Raw genomic sequence first — 23,476 nt, 5'->3', positions numbered from 1 at the left:
CGTTTTTTCTCAAGTTTATAAGCATTTGTGGTGAATGTTTAGGACTGACACCCATGGTTTTAATCAAAATGTCAGGTTGTCCTTTGTTTACCCATTTATAATCCAAATCATCATTAGAAAACAAAMCAAAAAAACAAAACAAAAACAAAACAGTCAAGACTCAATTTTGAGGGGTATTATTATTATGAGTATTTATTATTAAGCAATCTCTTGAACCACGTTAATGTTTAAGTATTGAATAGGCCTCAGATGTGGGACGAATGCAGCGTTTAAAAACAAAAGAAAACAAAACAAACAAAAATCCCTAATGAGATTAATTTAAACAAAAACACCATAGCCTTATATACAAGTGGATGGGTGGGCAATGTGCAAGAGGTGCATGGTGGGGCTTCAGGGTGTGTATGATGATGAGTTGGTACAACAGAAGGACTTTCTGAAGGTGGGTGTAGAAGGAGCTGCGGGTGGGCTGGCTTTAGTACATGTAGCCTTTGGAGTAGGGCTGGTGGGCCATGTTTTGGGGTGCTTGTTCCGGGGTGTAGGGCACTCCCTCGTCCAGGTGCGACAGCGGCACCGTGTCCTCCTCGTTGACGTAGCGCTCGAACTCGGCCTTTAGGCTCGGCCGCTGATTGTCAGGAAAGGCCAGGGAGATGAGCGCCTCGGGCTCACACACAAATTTGTAAACATAACGCTCCCCCGCCACCTGGAGACAGAAAGAGASAGAGAACGCAAATGAGATTGTATGATGGGGGTGGGGGGGATAAATGCTCCGTTAAAGTGAGCAGCATAGAATAAAACAGAAAGGCTTTGTGAGGAGGTAATGCAATAGACCCACACAAAGTGGTGGATAGTAGTAGTGTGGTTTCCAGTATTTTTTTATTTATTTATTATTATTTTTTTACAAATTAAAATGAAATCCAACGAGGTGCATTCATATTGAGATGCCCCACAAATTTGTAGCATCACCTTTTATTGCAATTAAGCTGCATGTATTTTACAGTAAGCCTCTTGAGCCTCCTTTGGTCTCGCCTACCATTTATTTGTAGGTTTGAAGCAGCATCGTACTCTTTACTTTTTTTTTAGATTATGAAACAAACATTGGTTTGTGGGATATTCACACAGATGCTGTTTTATAACTTAGCCGTCTTATCAATTTCTCCACGACTTCCTCCTTGACCTCTGAGGTGCTTCACAGAACAGGYAGATTAATGCAGAAATGTAATTACACACATGTGAACATGTGAACGACTTGCTTTCTTATGGGGCCTGGTTGCRCTGGATCTAATTTACTCGTATTCGAGACTTGAGTGTTGATTTTGAATGAATGCCACACCTTTTAGTTTTTCATTTCKGACAGAATGCATCGCTATCGTGTTTTTTTTTTTTACCTTTTGCATGATTCCCTTTTCGTAGTAGTAGCGCAGAGAACGACTAAGCTTGTCATAGTTCATGGCTGGACGGTTCTTCTGCATGCCCCACAGTCTGGCAACCTGGGGAAAAGAAAAATCAGTCATCCACTTTCCAGTTTTCTTTCCGTCAGCGTTCATGAATCACAGGTGTAATTCAACACTATGACCACTAAGGGCCCCCAGTGGCAAACCAAACTCTTGTCTGGTGTTCAAGTTTGACTGCGTCAACAAATGCCAAGGCTGGGGCGAGTCCCCACATGTGGATTCACTTCCTTTTTTATGTAACCCATTACCACTTGAATGTAACCAGAGTCCCGCAGTGTTTTGCAGTGAAAAGGGGAGCAATGGCTGTCAATGAACAGCTGTAAAACATTGCTACAGTCTTAAATTAAACTCTCAGCTGAGCTGGTAGTAGGACACACAGGAGAGAGGGAGACAAACACTTCAGAGGAATCATGAGGGACGGGATGGACGGCAAGGAGGAGAGGGGGGTGGCGCTCTAAGAGTCCCGACTGAAGAAGACGAGTTTCATCACCCAGCTGCCCCGTTTGATCTCTGAGTACGCTCTCAGGCCTAATTGCTCCTGTGAAACTCTTAGCCCATTCATTTTTAATGTACAGTAAAGAGATAATGGAAAACACAATATGGACCTGTCTGTCTTTAAAAAAAAAAAAAAAAAGAAGAAAGAGAGAAAGAAAAAAAACCTACATAAACGGACCAATCACACTGCAGACTTAAACATTGTGTAAATGTCTCTCAGGTGAGAGAGACTGGGGGTGGCTGTCCTTTGTTTATCAATTCATTGTGTTTCATGTTGGTGAATAATAAATGGGTGGAGGGTGGAGGAGGGGCTGGTGGGGGATCAGAGTCGGTGAGGGAAGGTGGACTGATGCCACAGTTGGAATCGGGATAAAAAAGTAGAGAAGATCTAATCCCAAAATAACTCCTCTGCTCTGCTCATATCTCTGTTGTACATTAGTCATGAATGCCATTAACTCGATCTGTGAACAGAGTGCTGTACAGTAATGGACCTGAAACTGAGCGCTTCAATTATTCATCTCTTTCTGCAAACATTTAAGCGAACCCGGATTAATTCACATCTGAAGATTTAAGCAGCTACAGTATTGAGCGCAACGATTTAAACACTCCCAGCATTTTAAATATGTCAAGTCCAATGGAAACCTTGGACAAACCTTTAGAAAGTGTGGGGGACTACTGAGCAAGACCATCCAGGTTCACAAGAAAGCCTGACTGCTTGAAAGAAGAATAAACAGAAATGAGACATGACTTGAAGCTTTTCCAGAGAGCTGTGTGTAGGTCTTACTATGAGCTGTCATCAACAGCTAGTTGGTCTTTGCTGACTGAACCGGTGAAATACAAGTGGAGAGTCTGTACTTCAACTTTTTCCCACGTGCTTTCTTTATTTCTGCTGATTATGAACCCAGATGCAGATTTGCTCTTAAAACAGCTTCACCATGTAAATAGCATCTCTATATGTGCTGACTCAGTTTGCCTACATTAAAATGAGGGATTATGGATTCAGGGAATGTYCATTGAAATGTATGCAAATTACAGCGCTAGCAAATAGCTTTTCTTTCTCAAAGACCACAACCGTTTATGTTGGATTGCACAGGAAAAATACCATCTGCTGAAAGCAGAAAAATAAAAACGCCTTGTATGTAAAATTGATCAAAACAAAGTGATTAATTACATGTGATTTCCATTTTCCCCCTTTGCCCTGCTCTTACTTTATCCTATCTGTTTCCTCCCGTCATCCATAGCGAACRAGGTCTCCATATTCAAATGATATGGAGAAAAGTTTCATATCTTTGGTTCCGTTTACTTAAAAGAAATTGGCAACTGATGAAGTTTGAGCCTCTTCAAGGAGACTTGAGGGATGGTCCCTTGTGACTTTGAGGAGTCACTTTTTTTTTTTTAGGTAAATTCAGAATTCAGATCTACCTCTTCTGGTTCAATGAGCTTGAACTCCATGCCGCGGCCCGTCCAGGCGATGAAATGGGAATTTCCCGGATCGTCCAGAAGGGCAACGAGAAATTGCCAGAGCTGCAAAGAGCCGCGTCGCTGGTAAGGCGTTCCCTCACGGAAGACACCGCCTGCTTCCTGCTTTACCTCGCCTGGACGTGAGGAACACAGAAAACAAAAGCTTCAGTCTTAGGAGAAGTAGTCAGAAAGGACTCATTGTAGTCACACATTGGTGCTCTTATGATGCCTTTAGGTGTCTCGGCTTCTCTACGTCATTTCCAGGCTTTTCACTTATAAAAACAAAACAAAAAAAACCCCAATAACGCCTCAGTGTCTAAAGTGCAAGTCGCTGTAAATAAATCAGTGAGCGGCAAAATGCATATGAGTAAACGAACTAAAACAGCGTGAATAATTTTGATATTAAAGTCCATAAAACAATAAAATAAAAACTCTAGAAACATTGACTGTTTTTGCCTTCTGCTGAACAATCTAAAAAGCTCTCACTCTGAAGTGGCTCAAATGTTGGAGTAGATTTTCTCGATTTTTTAGAAACAACACTAGTAATGAGAAAACTCATTACTACGTGATGTTGTTTTCAGTTTCAATATTTAAAAATGTTGTTATTCTTTGTTTCTTTTTCATGAATTATCTTTCCCACCATCTTTTTTTTTTTACTTTCATTGATAATGGATTTGATGATGGAAGTAGTTTAATGAGAATGATTTTTTTAATCACCTAGTTACACCAAAACAAAGCAAACAGGTGTATTTGCTTTGCAGAAAGTGACCCTGAGGAAGATCAAACTTGTCTGAAATATGACGGTCAATGTTAATTTTGCTTTTTACTGAATGCAAGAAGTTTGAACCAAAGTTAAGAGTTACTAAAAAGATCAAGCATCAAATGGGCCTTTATGGATCATGAGCAAATCTGAAATTCTTCTGGTGCAACATCAGTTACCTGATGTTAACTAATATTATATGTTCCCAATGTAGGCAGTATGACTTACATACAGAGCGACAAATTGCTGTACTAAGACAGAATTTGACAAATGATCAGAAATGACTGGACAACATGAAACTAAACGTAGCATGGTTAAGAACTAGAAAAAAAAAACAACAACCAAGTTTTGAACGAAGCTGTGAGCAGGCTAACGTACCCATGTTCCAGTTTTGCTTCTCAGTTGTTTACCTGTTACTGGATATGTTGTACACAACTGTAGCAACATGAGAACTGTGGCTAAGTTACCGCCGTTGTCTCTCATAGAAGTCGCACGCTTCACCGGTTCAACCATCACTGACACCTCGGGCTTTTCACTCAATGGCTTGTAGCGCCAACAAACAGCCACACCATGGGAAACTGCTCGTCTGTGTGACAGAGGAGCTCCGCATGATGAAACCAAATCCACTTAGTAAAGCTTTGGAGCGCACAAACCTGTTTACATCTCAGTCAGGGATCTCGGGTTTCTTTACAACGCAGACATAGAGATTGGAGTGACCTCATCTGAGGTGCCTGCTGCCCCTAAGCTAACAGCTCGTCTGTTGGGACTGAGGTGTGTGTAAATGTGCGGGGATGAAGGGCGTGCGCTCACCTTCGAACTTCTCTGGGACAACGCGGGAGTCGTTCTCGAACAGATAGCCTGAGAGACAAGAGGGGAGCTGTGTCAGAGTTTCCAGCAGCACCCTGGATCTGAGAAGAACTCGACTGTGCAATCAGGGCGTGTGCTAAACTTTAAATACTATCTCACATAAAATACATTCACACTGGAATAACACTGAGGGGAAATGTGAACGTTCTTCGCACGACACACTTTCAAAAGAGGAATGCACATTTTGTAGTTGAAGTATTTTTTTAATATATTTTTTTGAGGCATTTAAGAAAGCTTTGGCACGCCAAATTTGACCAAAAATGGTCCARCAAACAGTGGGAGCAAGGGGAGGGTCTGTTTTCCTTTTTGCTGGGGAACTATTCTGCTTTTTCCAGGAGTTGTGTTTATTCAAGGATTCATGAGGCAGGGGTGAGCTTTGAGCCTCTGCCAATGGAAACATGAACACACCACTGGTTGGCCAATGGAAACATGGACACTGTTCACTGGTTACCCAATGACCACAGAGCTGTAATGAGTGAAGGTTCATAGTAGAAAGAAATGTAGAGGGGGWCGATCGGCTACTTGAAGCTGTGACGCTTTTAGATTTTAAAATGGGAAAAAATGTAAAGAGTTTTTTTTTTCTTTTTGCAATAAAAGTTGATCAAGACAATGAGAAAAAAAAATCACTGTTACCTTCATTGCTGTGTTGGGGGTTTGGGTAGCCCTCGGCGTGGTGGTACATGGAGGGACAACCAGGCACATCTGGGACACAAACAGAAAGAGCCACAGGTCAGTAACACAAGATGGATCTTATTTCATCCCCTCCTCCCTTGTTGTTCTTAAACCTAAACTTAATTTTGATTATTTACGCCCAGGGCTTAAACACCGTAATGTGTAGTTTGAGGAGTTTCACTGATACCCCCCCCCCCACTACAACCCCCCCACAAAATAGAGCTGCATTTCTCAGCTAAGACTGATGTACCGCAAGAACAGAACATCCATTTGGTCTGATGTTAATAAATGTTCAATCCAAGGACAATATCTAAAAGTGCGGAAAGAAATCACAATCAGACCCTTTTTATTTTGATACCACTAAGTAAATAAATAAATGCCGATGTTCTGTGACAGTCTTAGACTTTGTTAGAGAACACATAGAACAAGTTAAAGACAKATTTAGGATATAAAATAACATCCSAACAGCTCTAATGATCTAATAGCACCAGGGGCATTCCTTCATCTGGGAGCATGGCTGAACTCCGAACCAAACAAGACATGGCGGTCCACCTAAGCTGACATGCTGGACAAATGGAGAATTAATCATAGAAGCAGCCAAGAGGCTCATGGTTACTCTGGACGAACTGCACAAATCTATAGCAATWGGAAAGCTATTAGTTGCATAGTACACAAGCCTTTATGGAAGAGTGGAGAGCCAATGATTGAAAAAAAAGAGAAAAAAGTCATAGGAGGCTCTGTTTGGGGTTTGCCATAAGTCATTTAGAGGACACAGCAAACATGCTAAAAACCTGWTCTGGKTGGATGAGACCAAAGTGTACCTCTTTAGTCCAAATGCTATTTGAGAATGGAAATTAACACTGCATATCACCCTAACATAGCATCCCCATTATTAARCAAGGTAGTGGAAGTGACATGCCACAGAGAGCATTTACTTGTGCAAAGACAGGGAGTTAGTTGTTTAGACCAAAACATATTGGTGTTAGAATAGTTCAGTCAAAGTCCTAAATTCAAATGAGAATCTGGGTCAAGATTTGAAATTAATGTTTCATTGATGTTCTTCAGAAACGTTCATGAACRTGTGGGGTTTATTTCGTCGCGAAAGAAAGCAGTGGTGGCAGCAGCTGTGATAATCGAAAACAAAATTGGAATTGGGCAAAGGTGCACTAGAAGTTGAGGTGTTGCAGTGAAGGGATTCAGTCTCAAAGACAGAGCTGAGTCAGAATTACAGTACAAACATAAAACCAAATTGGACAAAATCATAGATCCGCAATTTTTTCTTTCTTTCTTTTTTTTTTTTTTTTTACAGACGTCTTTACATATGTGCACAAGTGAGGAAAAATGATTAAACAGTAGTAAGTTGCAGTACCCATTTGAGAAAGGGTGTGTGGTGTGTAATGCACATATATTATATGAACACCACTAGCATTGTAAGAACAAATGAATCACACATAATTTCACTCCTGTTGCTGCCGTGGGTATATTTAAACAAGGATCAGGACAAAAAAAGTAGCACTTTTTACCCGTTCCCGCACCTTCATCATAGATTGACTCAAAAAGCTGTATTTGCTACACAAAGCCATTGTGCTTCATTTCCTTTAMCTGAGCTGCTCACCTTTGTGCGTGTGCTTTTCCTTTTCTATACCTGTCTGTGCACACACAAAGACGATGAGTCAGTGGCTATTCTGTGTGTTTACTGGTATTCTTTTATTTCAGCTATCCGTCAAGTGCATCACCGAGAAAAGCAAGTGGATAACAACTGAAATGCACAGCCCTTTGACTGTGGCTCTCACTGTAGTGACTCACTCCGGGGGAATGCAGCTGCAGAACTGCGGTTGCGATAAGATGCCACTGGGGAAAATCAAGCCCTCCATTCCGGGGCAGCAACTTTGGATCATAGTGTAAATGATACGTCTGGCAACAACAACAGAGAGTGATGGGTAGATTAGGGTGTGAGCGAGAGCACCGGGGTTAATTGTGCACCGAGTGAAAAAAAAAGGCCGTTTGTGTCTTTCAACTGACACGGCAGCAGTGACGAAACACTGCAAAGACTCTGTTTTCAAAATGGAGTGCAAAGTGGTGGCATGTGTCCGTCTTTGTTTATAGTGTCCGGCCTTTGTTTTCCACTTGCTTAAAAACCCAGCCTCATTGCTATTTTTTCCATTATAAAGGATGACGTTAAAGCTTCGGGACGCATTCCCCCCCCCCCYCCCGTTTAAACAGCATGTTAACAGCCCACATCAACAGCGACGCACGGAGCCRATGTCATTTATTTTTTCTTTAAAGGTGCGTCAATCTGGAGCCTTGAGCGTTAATCACCCAGATAAGCTGCTGTCACAACGTGGCCTACTTTGCTGTGTATGGTGGCATGTAAAAAAACAAAACAAAAAAAACATGTTCCACACGTCCAGATGTGGGAGAACGAAGGGGATTTTGTGGAACGTCAAGTCCTGTCACGTCTTCGCGGCATGTTCGCCTTGTTTTTGACGCGCTCCACTTTTACGTCGTGATCAGYGTTCACCTTTGTCAGAAAGGKTTACGTTACTTTTGCCACGACACCACTAACTTGTGTTATTAGTTTTTCCGTATTTAAGGACCAGCTCACAGTGTGGGGTAATGAAATTTAAATGCTAGCAAGAAGAAAAAAAAAGATCATGCTGTCAGTTTCACTTTACGTTTTAAGCATTCTTCCAAGGCATGCTCAGTAAATCTTTAATGGTGCAGACAACATGAGATGAGGTAAAACTATTACTGGCTTATTTCTGTGACATTTCACTTGCAAGTTGGATCAATTCTGCTGCTGTGGTGGAAGTCTGGAAAATAAGGTCTGGCTTATTTGATGAAACGGTACATTCTACTGTGTTGAATGCTTAGTAGGTGATGATTTAACAATATATTTCTATGCCATRAAAACTAAAAGCAGAGGCATAATGCAGCGATGGGGGCATTAACACACTAAAAACTCTGGGATAAAAAGGTTTTTGTTTTATATATTTTCCAAACTAAGTAACGCATGCACATGGGCTCCATATGTGAGGCAGACTGGAGTCACAACTGACTTCCTCTATAGTACCCATTTGTCTTGACAAGTAAAAAATAAATAAATAAAAGAAATGAAGATGTAACTGTATCACAAGATGTTCGCATTACTGACTTTACTGAYCACTTATCAGGCCAGTTGATCATTCTTTAAATATAAATKTTTGTAAATCATCTGATTCAATCAGGTTTGGGGTAGGAGTGAAACTTTTAACCAGGACTTTCTGTTAAATTAGYGCTGAATAATGAACCTTTTGTGACACTGGACACCGACGTYTGTTAAATCTTCACCACATTCAAATCTCTCCACATAGCAGTTATCCAGAAAAAAAAMCAAACATCTTCCTGTAATTCCCTCTTCCTTCTGTCTTAAGACTGTGAACGTTTGTCTCAAAYGTGGTGATTTGCAGGAACAGGAACACTTTTTTACTTCACGATTCAGCTCATGTCATTGCGGGCCATCTGCACCGAAAGGTTCCCAGTCAGCTAAGGAGAATCTTGAACACAGGTGAACGAGGACAGAATGTGTGCCAAGTGTTGGATTTCTCAGAAAGAAACGAGCCGATGAGCTCCCTGCCTGTGCAGCTCGTCGTTAAAGCGCCTGAGCCGGCTACCCCACCCCGTCCACCTCCCGCCCCACCTTCAGCATTGCCCTCCTTCCACACACACACCCTCTCCTGCAAGCCAGCCAGTGAGAGGTTTGAGTTACCGCCGGCACACTCATTTTTCCATTATGAGTTCATCTGCCTGCAGAAAAAGGAAGCCACTGCTGCAACCTGAAACCCTGGAGCACTCCGCGAGGGACTCTAGTCTTTCCAGTGCCCTCCATTTTCTCAATGAAATTCCTCTGCCTCTCTCACTCTCACAGAGGGCGGAGAAAAGCTGCGGCCAAAAGAAGAAACTAAACTTTTTTTTCTTTCTTTCCTTTTTTCTTTTTGCTGCAGAGTGTCAGAGAGTTGAAAGGAGGAGTCTCGGAGGCTGAGAGGCAGTCGGCATTCATGGGGAAAAGTTTGTTTTCCTCTTGTACATTTTGTTCTCTAGTTAGCCACGCTCACCAGAGACCTTTCATCTCAATGCAAAAATAAACATGGAAAAAAGTGGCCAAAATATGGATTTACTGCACAAGAACATTCTTGTATTCACCAATATTGATTGGTTTTATAGGGTCCACATTTAATTGTTTTCTTTATTTAAGTAAAAAAAAACAAACATCTTATTTGTATCAAAATCATTTTTGAATATTTCCTCGGAAACCGATGATGAGGAACAACACAGCTGTTCCTTATGGATAARTGGTAAGAAGACCATTGAAAGTTACAAGAAGTCTTGGTGAAAGCCATATGGAAGAAAAATGTCAAAAATCAATTTTCAATTGTTCCCTCAGATTCTTGAATTGAAGTTAGTTGGGACTTTGACCARATCATTCTGGTCAACACAATGTCTCAAGACTTCAGGGTGATGTGCAGTGTTCATTTTCTGCTACACAAAGGTGCTTCTGTCAAGGGTTTAGGTACTAAACTTTACACGGTGGCTGCRTCTGAACAYGGCAATATATATTCCTAAAGCTAAACCGTTTCAGTATGGAGACATCATCACTCACCAGGTTCATAGGTGTAGTCTGTGGGCTCCTGCTTAACCATCATGTGGGCTGGTGGAAACCTGTGTGGCTGTGGATGTGAGTGCGGATGTGGGTGGGGTCCGTGCCCCTGTCCGTGGCCCGGTCCTGCCATGTGAGCTGCTCGCTCATACATAGGGTCCAGGTATTCTTGTTTAAAGCTTTGCTGCAGGTATGGCACACAGGGGTCAGAGTGCTGCCGATGATACGCCGCACCACCACCGCCTCCACCGCCGCCGCCGCCGCCGCCACCCCCTGGACCTCCACCGCCTCCCACGCCACATCCTCCAGTGCCATGTCCAGCTGGGGCAGACGGCATGCGCTGAAARGCCTGCGCTGGTGGGGGGAACTGGGGGCACATAGTGTCTGCTGAAGTGCCCTGAAACCTGGAACTGGAAGATAAAAACACATTGTTCAACTTAAAGATCTTATATTGGATCCTTTACTGGATCTATGCAACAAAACATGGAAAATTAAGTAAGTAAGTAAAAAGTGCATTTTTTTCCTCTATAACCTGTTGTTGATGTGGTAATTGTTGCTGGGAAGGGGCTGGGACGTGGCAGCTGGGTTCAGGTAGCCGGCGTCGGGCCGTCCAGCTGCTGCAGGTTTGGGGGAGTAATGCTGCTGCATCGGGGACATGGGAGTCCCTGGACAGGAGCTCTTTGCTCCTCCCGCAGCCCTTTTCTGCTCATAGGCACTGTTGATAAAAACGACAGAAATTCATACAGGAATTCATGTCACAACAAGGAGCAATGTTTTTTATTTTTTTATATWTTTTTTTGCAGTCAATACAACAAACAGAGCTRATGGGAGATGGGTTAGCGCTCTTCTGTCAATAATGTGTGGTTTCAGATTTGTTGTATGCTCACCATTAGTAGGCCATCGTTCATGTCTAACCATTGCTGCACAGAAAGAGCAAACTGAGTTGCTGTTTGCTTTATTTATKTATTTATTTTTACTATTCAAGCAAGCATTTACAGAGACAACCAATCATTGTTCTTTTTGAAACTTGATTACCCTGTTTCAACTTAAATGCTAAAGAGTTAAAACAGCCAGAGCGCTGCAGGAACACTTTTCATTCCAAACCTAATGAAACTGGATGAGTGTAATTTTATATTCTCTGTGACACAGAAGGAAATTCTGGAAAAAAGAGGCAACATTTTTGCATGGAATTTGATTATGTTCTGTTAGATASAGGATACAGAAAATGTAAAGATTAAGATGCTTTGGTCTCATCTGCACCAAAGACAATGTTCCACTGGTCCTATTGTTCATTCAGACGCTACTTTACAAGTTATGCCACATTCTGTTTCAGAGAGAATATGTTTTTTCTCGGCAACCTTTCTAAACAAGACATACGTGCTCAGATTTTTCGATTTGTGCTGTTTTTTTTGTTTCAACTTTGGTGTGACTGTACAGACAAATTAGGTCTSTGGAGTCTGGGGTAGAACTTTGGATTTTTCTGCAATGTCTGTGGAAAGTTGCACAGAGGWCTTGCAGAACTCTCCAAGAATATTAGCACCTGCATTAAATGTTTTCCACTTGTGAATAACTTCTCTCGCTGGAAAATGGTGGGCTTCAAATGATCTGAGAATGGCCTGAAAACTATTGCCAGAGTGACGGGCAGCAACAGTTGCTTCCATAAGTCTATTTTCTGATGACTTTTCACACTGGCATTTTGGTAACACCTAAACTGCCAAGCACCTGCAGGGGGCTAGAGAYGCTYAAATTAAGCATTATCWCTTTATCGAGTGCTTTACAGCTACTTTTCCTTATAAAATTAACAGAAGAAGCAAATCTGTACTTGACTTTTCCAAAGAGAGTGCTGATGGTCATGGAAACTTTGGCTTTATTCTGCATATCAAGGTGAAAAACCATGATACCTGGCATAAAGGCACTGCTCTCCGCTGGGGTAGCTGAAGGTTTGTTTGTGGCTACAGGACTGGCTGGGGTCAGAGCCAGGGCTCTGTGGTTCCTTTTTGATGGTGACTGGAGGACTGTGAAATGCCACTGCTACAAGAGACGATAAACAGAAAGCAGACACAGGGTTAGCTCATGCACATTAACAATAGACGTTTCTAGATTCTTTTGTGGTTCAACCCTGCCCCGATACTACTGTCGGTGAGCTTTGAGGCAAAAGGGTAATTCTCCTGTCTGCGCTGGAATGTCTTTTATGTGCCAGCAAAAAAGAAAAGAAAAAAAACAAAAAGAAAAAACAAAAACACTTTAGCGAATGTCAGTGGAAGCACAGGGCAGCAAACAGACACGTATAAATACACAGTTACATAAACACGGACAAGGAAGCACACATGCTTGCACACGACTGCATTCCAGGAGCCCAGAGTGTCCTTGCCCACTTTTTTTTTTTTTTTTTTTCTCGTCCAGACACAACAGCAGCCAAAACTTCCTCTGTCGAAGTCGGAATGAAAGCTAAACAGGCATGGAGGCCAGAAAGACGCCTGATTGCCGATGAAAGCAAACGTCACGTCTCTTTCAGAAGGGCAAAATCTGTGGCTCAGCGTTTCTTTCTTGTTTGYATCCAGATGTTAACCATCCCTTTGTCTCCGTGCATTGACAGATAATCTTACATAACCCRATGAAGTCACATGCGGTATAAAGGATCCCCTCAAACGGCCACATATTGAACTGTCTGTCAAGCCCGACTGCTGGAGGCGACCTTTTGCCTCGACGGCCACAAAAACCACCCAAAGTGGAGCTTCAAACTGTGCAGAGGGCTCGTGTTTATTATGTGAGGGGAGGTTTTCACCCAGAGAACTGTACAGGATGTTTTTCTGGTCCCGACAGGGTAAACAGCAGCAGCTGTGCGCTTCCAGCTGGGGAAGGGAGGCACGCATTCGTGTGTGTGTGTGCGCTCGTCGGCTCATCTGTCTGCTGAATATGTGTGTGCGTGTGTGTGTCTGCCGTGGGCGTGGATCTGACGGAACAGGCCACACTGAAAGCACAGCCCAGGTAATTACAAAGTAATGTCCTCCATTCACAAAAAAAAAAGGAGAAAAAAAAACATCTGGCTCACTGAATGAAGCACAAAATGGCTGTGAGGTAGAAAGTGAGAAGAAAAGCTGGACAGGAGATTAAACGGTGCCCTGGAAAACTATTCGCACCTCTCGGACTTTGTCCCCTCTTACATGTTACAGTGAATTTTGCACAAGGCGACAGACAAACATAAAACAGCTTATCACTGCAAGGTGGAAAGACAGTGTAAAAATAGAGTGATGTCATAAAACAAGTGAAGCAAAAAGTGATTTGATCCAGGTGGAATGAATATAAATAAGACAACCTCTGACAAATTTTCAGTTGCGTATGGTTTTTTTCCTCTTCATAATTATGTGCTACTTTGCAGCAGACTGTTACATAAAATCCAAATAAAGTAGACTAACTTTGGTGGATGTAATGTGACGAACTGTAAAAAGGCTCAGGACTTTTTCAATCCAATATATCAACTATTGAGGTTGTTTTTTTTGTCTTATGTCAACTCCCCACAATTCTTCACACAAATTTATCATATTTCATTTTTAAATCACTTTTGCCACCCTAGATAAACAAATTCGTSAGAACAAGTGCGCTCTTACATTCCTGTCATTTCACTTTGACCGGTGCGCCTCGGAAAGATCAAACATTTTCAATAAATAACCCGACAGCCGAGTGGCACTTCTCCTCATCGCGACCTTCCTATTTTTTGCTCTGYAGTCACTCTCCCATGGCAGGCGGGCAGGTGAGGAAGTGTTGGCTTTAGCCAGGGATCAACAGGATTAGAGAGCATTYACCCAGATTTCCCAGACAGACACGACGGGGATTCCTGCCTCCTCCGAATCTCCGGCACAGCGTCTGCCGGTGTGTTCACACAGAGGGTGGCACATGACTGCTGCTCTAATAATATGAGTGTGTTTGTCTGTTGACATTCCCCTCTTTTCTTCTCAGGCACGGTCATGAACTGCAAACAATCCTTAAAGGGAGTGTGCGCAACTTGACTCACGGCGCAGAGCAAACGAATACGACTGGGAGGGATGCTGCCCTTGATGTCGYCCTTCTCGGTTCTTGTTTAACCTGAACAATGTCAGACGGTACCAGAAATGTTTCCGTGTTTTAATTTTAAATTTTTTTTTGTGCAGCTTGGTTCCAGTTCAGTGAMGATATATATCATTTTAACTAAACAGAATATTTTTCTTTGCCCTACAGCCTTTTTCTACCAAGTTTTTCAAGCTCAACTAACATGTTTTTTTTTAAAAATAATTCCCTAACAATTACAAAACATCAATGACCCAAACACAAATGTTTCCTCTTTTTATAACGGGTTCGATACTCATTTTYCAGTTCCAGGCTGTTGGTTTATTTCCTGACTCATCCCAACTATACGCACTGGAAAAAAGAGGCTGAACCCTCAGATTGCTTCAAACTGCAGCCTCCATGTGTCAGTTCTATAAAACCTCCATGTTAAACCATGAAGCCAAGATATGAATTTCTTGTAAATGCAGTTAACACTTTCACTAATATACAATTCAATAATTATATGTGGAATTTGATAAAATGATATGTATTTATTATTTGAAGTTACATTTCCTAGTTCCTTTGTTACTTTTTCCCCCCAAAAATAATTTGAAATGACGTGATTAATTAAATTTATGCTTACAACTGATTGGTTAACCTACCTAGTATCCCGTCTTTCTATTTGTTATTTGGGCTAGGACAGTGTTAGCACTGGCCAGTGGCTTTGATAAGTAAGAGTGATAAAATACATTTATAATGTTCAGCGTGCAACAATAATATAATCTAATAAACCTTAAAATGAGTTAGACAAGCCCTGATAATGGTTTTTAGGACCAAATACACATTTTTGGAATAAAAACAACTTTTGGTACATTTTAAAGCAACCTGCTCTATATTCTCAGAAGTTCATGTGATACTATTCTCTCATTGACATTTTTGGACAGTTTCAACAAAACTCTTCCCACTGCTTGATCGCATGTTGCCAGTGAAAACAGTTAAGCGGTTTTTAAATCCATGCTTACATTTCTGTCCTGTACATTGATGCTAACGATTAGTAATATAGTTTTCTTTCTAAAAAATCTTACATTTAAAAGCTTGAAATAAAAAAAGCTTGTAGCAACTATTTAGATAGCTTTCAGTATTTATGGAGCTCAGAGCAGGTTGAGGTTTAGGATATATATTTTTTGTCTCCTCAAAAGACCACATTCTGCAGAACATCTCTGAAACTAAACATCTATAAAACCTAAAATCTCCGAATGAAGAGTAACCTTGCAGCCAGATCCACGAATAGTTCTTAGAATAATACCAGCTCTGGTCTCCAGCAACTATTATAAACTGTCGTGCATGTTACAGTAAATATTCCTGTCTAAATGATGTCAGATTTGCGGCTGAAGTTTATAAAGTGCTGGCAGTCTTGTAAACAGATCCAGGCAAAGTTATGTTCTTCAGGTTTCCTTCTCTTCCTGCTTTTATTTTGGGGCAATATGACCTCCTATAGCAGTTTCTTTCTTGACATGTTACATTACCCTTCCAAAGAGAGGTCCTCATATTTCCACACACAAGGTTTGAAGGGCCTCTGTGTGAGCTTACGCACTCCGAGCCCTGAGGTAGTGAAGGGTGTTTGGAAGTGCAAAGACAGATTCCAAACACAATGGTTGTTGCCCTCCAAAGCGGACAATTTTGAAATAATACAGACAGCGCACTGTGTCACGAAGGTAGCGGCTTCCCCGTCACCTCCTAAACCCATAAGGTCAGAGACCSCTCCTCACTCAAAGCCCGTCTTATCTCCACCTTCTTTATTTTTTGTGCTACTCTTTTTGGTGTCTCTTTCTGCACCCTGTTTTAATTCCTTCGTAGAGGAGTGAAACCCKAACTCCCCTCCCCTGCAACAAGCAAGGCTGAGATGGACGTTTACATATGTAAATGCTGGCTCTTGACAGGGGAGGATGCAGGGTGAAAGGTGATGGTCATGGCTGAGTGCTTTAGGAAGTAGATGGGTCATTACACGGGTAGGACTCCCATTCAGTAGATACCTACCACAAACAGACTGCATGAAGAGGGATGCTCAACAATCAGCCCCTGCCACAAACACACACGCTCTTTTCTGTACAATGAGGCTCTAAACTGAGTCATGCAAATGTGGTGTGAAAATATCCACTCAATCTGTAATATGTTGAATTGTTAAAACTTTAAAAAAAACAAAGAATTATTCTAACAATTTTTTGTGTTTCAAAACATATGCGGATAAAAAGCTRAAACGTGTGTGCACATGGGTTCATTCCCATTTGTTTTGATGCCTCCAAATCAAATCCAATGCAAACAAACATCACCAGAAGTCTAACCGGGTCTAGTTTAAACTCAGCATCAATCCAGCTGTGGAAGACTCAGAGATTCACTGTAGGACTTTAGAGAACAAACGGCAAGGTGAAGAAGTTTAAAGCAGGTTAGGTTATTAAACAAAATACCAAACCATGAACAACTTACAGAGCTGTGTTCAATTAAGCAAATGAAAATGGGAATAATCTAGCTATATTGCCTGCCCATAGTTTWCTACACTAGAATCACCTTATTCTAGCCTACACACACACACACTCACACACACGTTCMTACATTGATGCACATATTGTTACGCAACATAGTTAAGTGTCTTGTCCACTCTTCCTGCTGAGCCACAGTCACCTACTAAGACGCAGCTATTGTTTTCCATACTTAACTGTCACTCTTAGCTGCCAATCAGATATCATTCATTTTCACTCAAGCAGGTGATCTTTACAGATAAAAAAAGTCATAAGAAATCCGTTCATAGTTTGCAACAAGCCATGTAGCGGCCAGGTAGTGATYTGCTTAGATGAGAGCAAAACCAAACTTATTTGCTTTCATGCAAGATGCTTTATGTGACCAAAAAAATCCGGCTCTGAAAATAACCTTAAGCGCAGTTTTCTTGACAGTAGATGGAAATATGTATGAAGTTAGAAACAGRATAATACTGGAAGAAAACCTGTTACTGGATCCAAGAGACCTAAGACTGGGGCAGARGTTTATAATGCAGCAGGACATAAAGCTAGAACTACAAAAAAATAAATGAAAAATGGTTAAGATCATGTGATAGAATGGTCCAGTCAAAGTCCAGACCAAAATTTTCAGTCTCACAATGTGTGAAGTTGGTAGAGAGATACTTACAAATCTTGCAGTGAATAATGTCCCTATAAAGCATTAGTGGGGTAAATACAAATACAAGACTTTTCAGATTTCAAAAATATTTTAAAAACCGTGGAACATTTTCCTTCCACCTAACATTTGTACACCACTTTGTGTTGCTCTATCGCATGAAACCTCAACAAAATACACAACGGTTTTGTGGTTGCAAAGTGACCGAATATGAAACAACTCCATCTAATTCTGGATAGATTATTTCCTCCCTTTAAGGGCTTTCAGTATGCAGAAATCCAGCAAGAAGACACAGAGCGTCTGGAGAGTATTACATTGGATGTTTATTTCCAGCTTGGCCAAGTCTTAAGCCCCTGGAACTCTGTAGCGCACGGCAGCCCCGCTCAAAATCAATCATCKGAAGCGAGCATCAGTGTCAAACCAGGTGACAGGAACAAGCTAAAGTGCAGAGCATGCGACTGTGCAGTTAAACCCCCCCAACAAACACTCAGTAAGTCTGGTTAAACAAATACGATTCAAGCTATCTCCAGATCTGGTTCTTATCTTACACGATGTGGCGTTTTACACAGCCTTGTGTGTGATATAGACACATGGGGTTGTTCCAGTTGGAGGGAGGTGAATAGAAGGATAATAAAAATGAGACTGATTATAAAAAAGGATGATGTTAAGTCACAGATGTTGCAAATGGTCATGTTTGTCTAGCTTAAAACATACAGGTTAGAGAAAAGTTTCGTCCTCTGATCTTAATAGTGCAGAAAGTCGGGGTTTYATTTGGAACCACTGGGCTCTCTGACCACCACCAGAGAGCCCAGTGGTTCCAATGGCAGCCTCACTTCTTACGGASTGCCCCGGGGGCAGCTGTGGCTACAATGTGACTTACACCATCAGTGTGCAAATGTGTGTTTAAAAGGGTAAATTACTGATTGCAGTGTAAAGCACTTTGGAGTCCTCAGACTTGATAAAGTGCAATACAAGTGCGGGTCATTTACCATGGGCAAATATTCAATGTGCTGTCTGGACCTCTGTAAATCACTTTGTGTTACAACTGAATGCACGAAAGGCGTCCTTAAAATAAGCTGTGATTGGTTTAATTTTGCGGTGAGAAGAAGTTGTGTACGTCTGTGCTTGAAGTGCCAAATGAAAGATGTTTGAGGTGATTTCCTGCATGTACAAAATAGAAAGAAAAGAGTTCTGACTCAGCCCAGGACTTCGCATTTTGTAATTCTCAGCAAGTCCTTGGAGGATTTACTGGGACCTTCTGACTCGTTATCGTGCGGCAYGGCCCAATGCTCCAGCTTCATTTATTTATTTTACAAATGGTGTCACATTTTTCCTCCCCCAAGAACCAAACCGACCAGAACCTGCTACAACAAAATATTCCCCAAACAATGAGTCCTGCACCTCGACGCTTTGAAGTTGATATGAAGCTCTTCTTTTCTATATTTGGTTTATGCCAATCAAGTCCTCTGTTTTAGCGTTGTGGCCYAGGACGTTTCTCACCAAAGAACATTAGACCAGAGGCCCTGATCTTTGTTATTAATCTTTCTGATAAATTACATTATTTAATAGTAAATGACACATCAGAGCTATATTGAGCAATAATCCTGCTTACAGTATTGCTAAAATATTGCCTTGCTGCTGTCAGACAAATGACTAACAGCTCAATCACAGATGTCAATAAGCACATGTTCTTTTCACGGGAATTCAAGAACAGAAATTAGTCATATTTACACAGAGGTCCCAAGTTTGTAGCGGGTGCTAAATGATGTGYATCACCAGGGGAGAGAGAGAGGAACTGAGGAAACGGTCTAATCCAGAGTATTTCAGCTGCAGAGGCCGACCAGCCAATCCACTGGCGCATGGAAACATGTGCCRGACATGTGTGCATGCTTCTCAGGTCACTGCACATTTAGAGAGACACGAACAGGCCGGGCAGCACTAACGAGCTCATCCTCGTCTCTGAGAGCCAGCAGGCTCGAGAGCCGCTTCAGTATCTATCTGGAGTGCTGGATCCATTAGTGTCTGCTCTATCTGATTTACGGATCGTCCACTCCCATCTGATAATGGTTCGGTCCCCTTGAATTTTTAAAGCATGGCTGTCAGATACATGCCAAACAAGTCTAACTGGATTGATGAAGAGTGCAGCGGTAGCATCCAAGAAGACAACAGGCCCGAAGAGACGTTTTTTGGGGTCATTGTTGACTGTTAAAAACACCCACGGGGCATTTCACTGCGTTACCAAACAGGATGTAGACGTGAATGACACTAATCCTGGGAAAGGGGGCTGAAGTATAAAATCTGCACACATCATAGTTTCACTTCCTTTTAATGAACTCAAAACAGAGCACAGTGCTTTTTTTTTTTTTTTCTTTTTCTTGAGAGGTGAGAACATTTCTTCCTCAACGAGAACGCTTCTGGTTTTTCTCAGAACGGTTCCTGCTCCTGAAACCCGGAAACTTCACCTCATTCCCGCTCTCCCTGGAGGTTCGAGGGAATTAAGATTTAACTGWACACGTTCTGCCATTTTATGTTGTCCCAGCTGTCCAATTCACTTTCAACTGTGCAGCGTTAGCTTTTTGTAAACGGCCGCTGGGTTGTTATAAATCTCTCTACCCTGCCGCAGTTTAGTGGACCAGATACAATAGATCCCTGTCTCAGGACACGTGCAGCAAGAGGGACGTCCCATCAAAGACGAGGCCTGGATGTAATTAATCTGCCTCAATATTGACTCTTTGCTCTCAATCACTCAGCCCTCTCTCCCCCCAATATATCTGTCCCCCTCTCTTAATGTTTAATGTAGCCATTGATTAGTCCCCACACTGTTACTGAAATGAAATAATGAACTGTGTACCCTTGTGTGCTACATGTGTCGAAAGGGTGTGTGTGTGTGTGTGTGTGTGTGTGTGTGTGTTGGCTTTCTATGAGGTGCAACCTGCGGAGGTAATGAAATCAACAAGAGATAATGGATCCATGCCGGAACACCTTGCTCAGGATTATCAGCATAAATGCCACATCCACAGCTTCTTCTTGCAAATTCCACCTCGGCTGCCCTCTWGTTTGACCCTCGCTTTCCCGATCRGGATCTCAGCMGTAACTCTTCGTGGCACATTTTTAACCCCTCTCCTTCCCCTCGTCTGCTTTCAAGCTGATTTATCTGAGCTTTATCTTTATCAAGCCATCTATCAACCCTCTCCATCTCCTCCTTCTGTGCTCCTGGATCAATATCCTCGTAGGATGGCTCTCATCTCATCCTGAACACCTTCTGGTCGGTGTCAGCAGGCCATGATCACGTTCATCCACTGCCGCACACTCTGTGTTTTTAAGGTGCTAATGCTAATGTGCTTGGATGTTGTGCTTAAATTTGACAAATGCGTTAACTTTGTAGCGTAACTGGTAATGTCACTGCGCATGAATCTGCGTGGCAGGTGCAGCGTCATGCTGATTGGATGCCTTTCTTCAGCATTGGGAAGGTAGGTGATCAGAGTTGATGGGAAAATGAATGGAGTTATACACAAGTAATAGAAAAAAAAAGTGTGTTAGTGGTCGCAAAATACTCAACTTTCATAAGTAAAATGAGCTACAATTAAATGGATCAGCCCAAAGGATGGCCCAGTCAAAGTTTGGAGTAGAATTCTGTGGCAAGACTTCAAATTTGTTGTGGAAAGCTGGTGTGGACATACACTAAACACCTACAGCTGTTACTGCAGCTTAGGTGATTCTACAACGTGGTAAGTAAGGGCCTAAGTAAAAATGTGTGCTACACTTTCCACATTTTTATCAGTAAAGATAAAAAAAAGAAAACCTTTTCCCTTCACGTATGAATTACGCATTGGTTCGTCACACAAAATACAAATAAAACACATAGAAATTTGTAGTTTTACMCTCATAGACGGTGAAAAAGCGAGTTAGCRGTTCATATCTCCGTACAGCTCTACAATGTTAGCTTAAAAATGCTTAAGTGTAGAGAGTACAACTTAAGAGGGGAGCAGACCTGTGATACTGTGGAAAGTAGAACATTTTATTTTGATCGTTTATTTACTAAATTGTTAATATATCCCACTACTTTAGAAAATGCTAAGTACAACAACTTTATTTTTTTTTTTTACAGAATCCTCTAACTTTGGTCTTTGCTTATTTTCACTGAAAACAAAATTTTAGCGGCAGAAGGTCTCTTAATCCACAACAACATGAGCGCAGCAGAACATCAACAGTTCTTTGATTGTTTCGGGGATAAACGGCATGAAAAAGGTCTCTTCTCCCTCCTCCAGCTCTCCTGTAATGAAGCGCACACTGCCATCCATTCACAAAGCTGTGCTRCCRACTCTAATCCTCGCGCCCCCACCCTCAGCTTTGACAACGCCACTCTGAATCAACTCTGGGARGCTTTTATTTCCCTCATTGAAAGCTGTAAAACAAATATACGCCTGGACCATCAAATCCTCCAAAGACCAGACCGCATAGGTAGGACAGGTGCAAAATGGCATGCAGCTTTGCATGTTTGCTTAGACTTCGAAGGAAATATTTGAATGATGAGACCAAAATGAAAAAAAAAAAGCAGAAATTATATTTTTACTTTGAAAGAATGTGCAGAAAATGGGAAATCTCTGAGACATTGTCTGACAGAAAAAAAAAAAACAGTTCTGCACTTACACAAATAGGTGCTGCTGGTGGAGAAATAACTCATGTCAATGTCATGAATGAAGGTTCACTCCCCTTAACTCAATGTGCTTCCTCAGCCAGTCTTTCACAACCAGCCCATTCATAAAACAGCAGGGACGAGGTTTGTCTGTGAAAAGAGGGAGTGTGTGTTTGTGCGTGCAGCAGCGGCGGATGAGGGGTTGTCAAAGAAATCATCTGTTCACGTGAGAGAAATCGGCTATTTCACTCCCCCCTGAAAAAAAAAAGCACAAATTCAACTCACCTCCCGAAGTAAATCTGCGTGTTTTTGGCAGTCACCTGAGTGTTTGTGCAGACGTTGTTGCATAGCAGCTGTATTTTGGAAAGTGGCAGAACACAGAGACTAATGTTGTTTTTTTCTCTTTACGAGAAAAAAACAACATTGGCTAGTTCAGGTCCAGAAAACCCACCCAGAAGAAGAGGAAGGGATGTGAGTTCATGACAAAGCAAAGTCCAGGTTTGGTTAGAGCACGAGTCACTGGAACCATAATGCCTTCCTTCTCCCAGCACCGCTTGCTTTTCTTCCATTTGTTCTAGCATTAGTAACGTAGTCAATAACCTCTACCTCGAGACAAAGGAGAAACCAGCTGTAGGTGGAACAATCTCCATCTTTTCTAAGGTCAAAGGTCTGGAACAACAACTAGCTGTGGATAAATCGCTTTTATTAGATTTGCAAGAGAAGTAAGATTATTAGTTTCCATGCTCTAATAAACATCATGCCTCTTGCTTTTACACACAAGTATAAGGAAAAAAAATAGAGTACAACAGAAAGCTGTATCATCAAAACAGCTGAGATTAAACCTACAGATATTTAGAAACCCTAAAACTAAGTGTGAAAAAAGACACTTCCTGCCTTCAATGAGCCAAATAAAAACATTGGACACCATACAATTCTGAAGCCTGCTTTTTGTTGTTGTTTTGTTTTTGTTTTTTCACAATTCTGCTTTAATTTGTTTCAGAATTCCATGTTCAATGAAGAAAACACACRATTTCARCCTTAAAATGTATGCAATCATATGACTGTTGTCTACAGTTTCAACAATTAGATGAACAACCAGTTGGTGYTTAAATGATTTTTTGCAAAGGTGTCAGCCTCCATAAATATGTGTCAGGTGTGGGCATTGAGCCCATACAACAGTTCAAACAAATCAGTGGCATCCTGAATTTGCATGCGTGTCACTTTCAATCTGACATTCTACCAAATCACCTACAAGCTGTCCTTTGTGATCGCAGGATTGCACTCACTATCTCAGTGGTAATTGTGCT

At 41.7% G+C, this 23,476-nt stretch overlaps 1 protein-coding gene across 2 annotated transcripts in view; it reads right to left on the bottom strand.

Moving 5' to 3' along the window:
- Positions 1-164: 164 nt before the first annotated feature.
- Positions 165-23,476, bottom strand: part of etv4 (ETS variant transcription factor 4) — a 39,137-nt gene continuing 15,825 nt past the window's right edge. For both annotated transcript variants that reach the window (XM_008437395.2, XM_008437394.1), the window contains 8 exons: positions 12,244-12,373; positions 10,875-11,057; positions 10,346-10,752; positions 5,668-5,736; positions 4,978-5,025; positions 3,369-3,541; positions 1,386-1,487; positions 165-700 (listed from right to left, as the gene is read on the bottom strand). In XM_008437395.2, the coding sequence (XP_008435617.1) occupies positions 473-700; positions 1,386-1,487; positions 3,369-3,541; positions 4,978-5,025; positions 5,668-5,736; positions 10,346-10,752; positions 10,875-11,057; positions 12,244-12,373 (1,340 nt within the window). In that variant the 3' untranslated portion in view covers positions 165-472. The remainder of the gene's footprint in view (positions 701-1,385; positions 1,488-3,368; positions 3,542-4,977; positions 5,026-5,667; positions 5,737-10,345; positions 10,753-10,874; positions 11,058-12,243; positions 12,374-23,476) is intronic.

This window comes from Poecilia reticulata, linkage group LG19 (assembly GCF_000633615.1).
Source record: "Poecilia reticulata strain Guanapo linkage group LG19, Guppy_female_1.0+MT, whole genome shotgun sequence".
In the NCBI taxonomy this organism is placed as follows: Eukaryota; Metazoa; Chordata; class Actinopteri; order Cyprinodontiformes; family Poeciliidae; genus Poecilia; species Poecilia reticulata.
The sequence above is the reverse complement of the archived record's forward strand: the minus strand, read 5'-3'. Positions and strand labels throughout refer to the sequence as shown.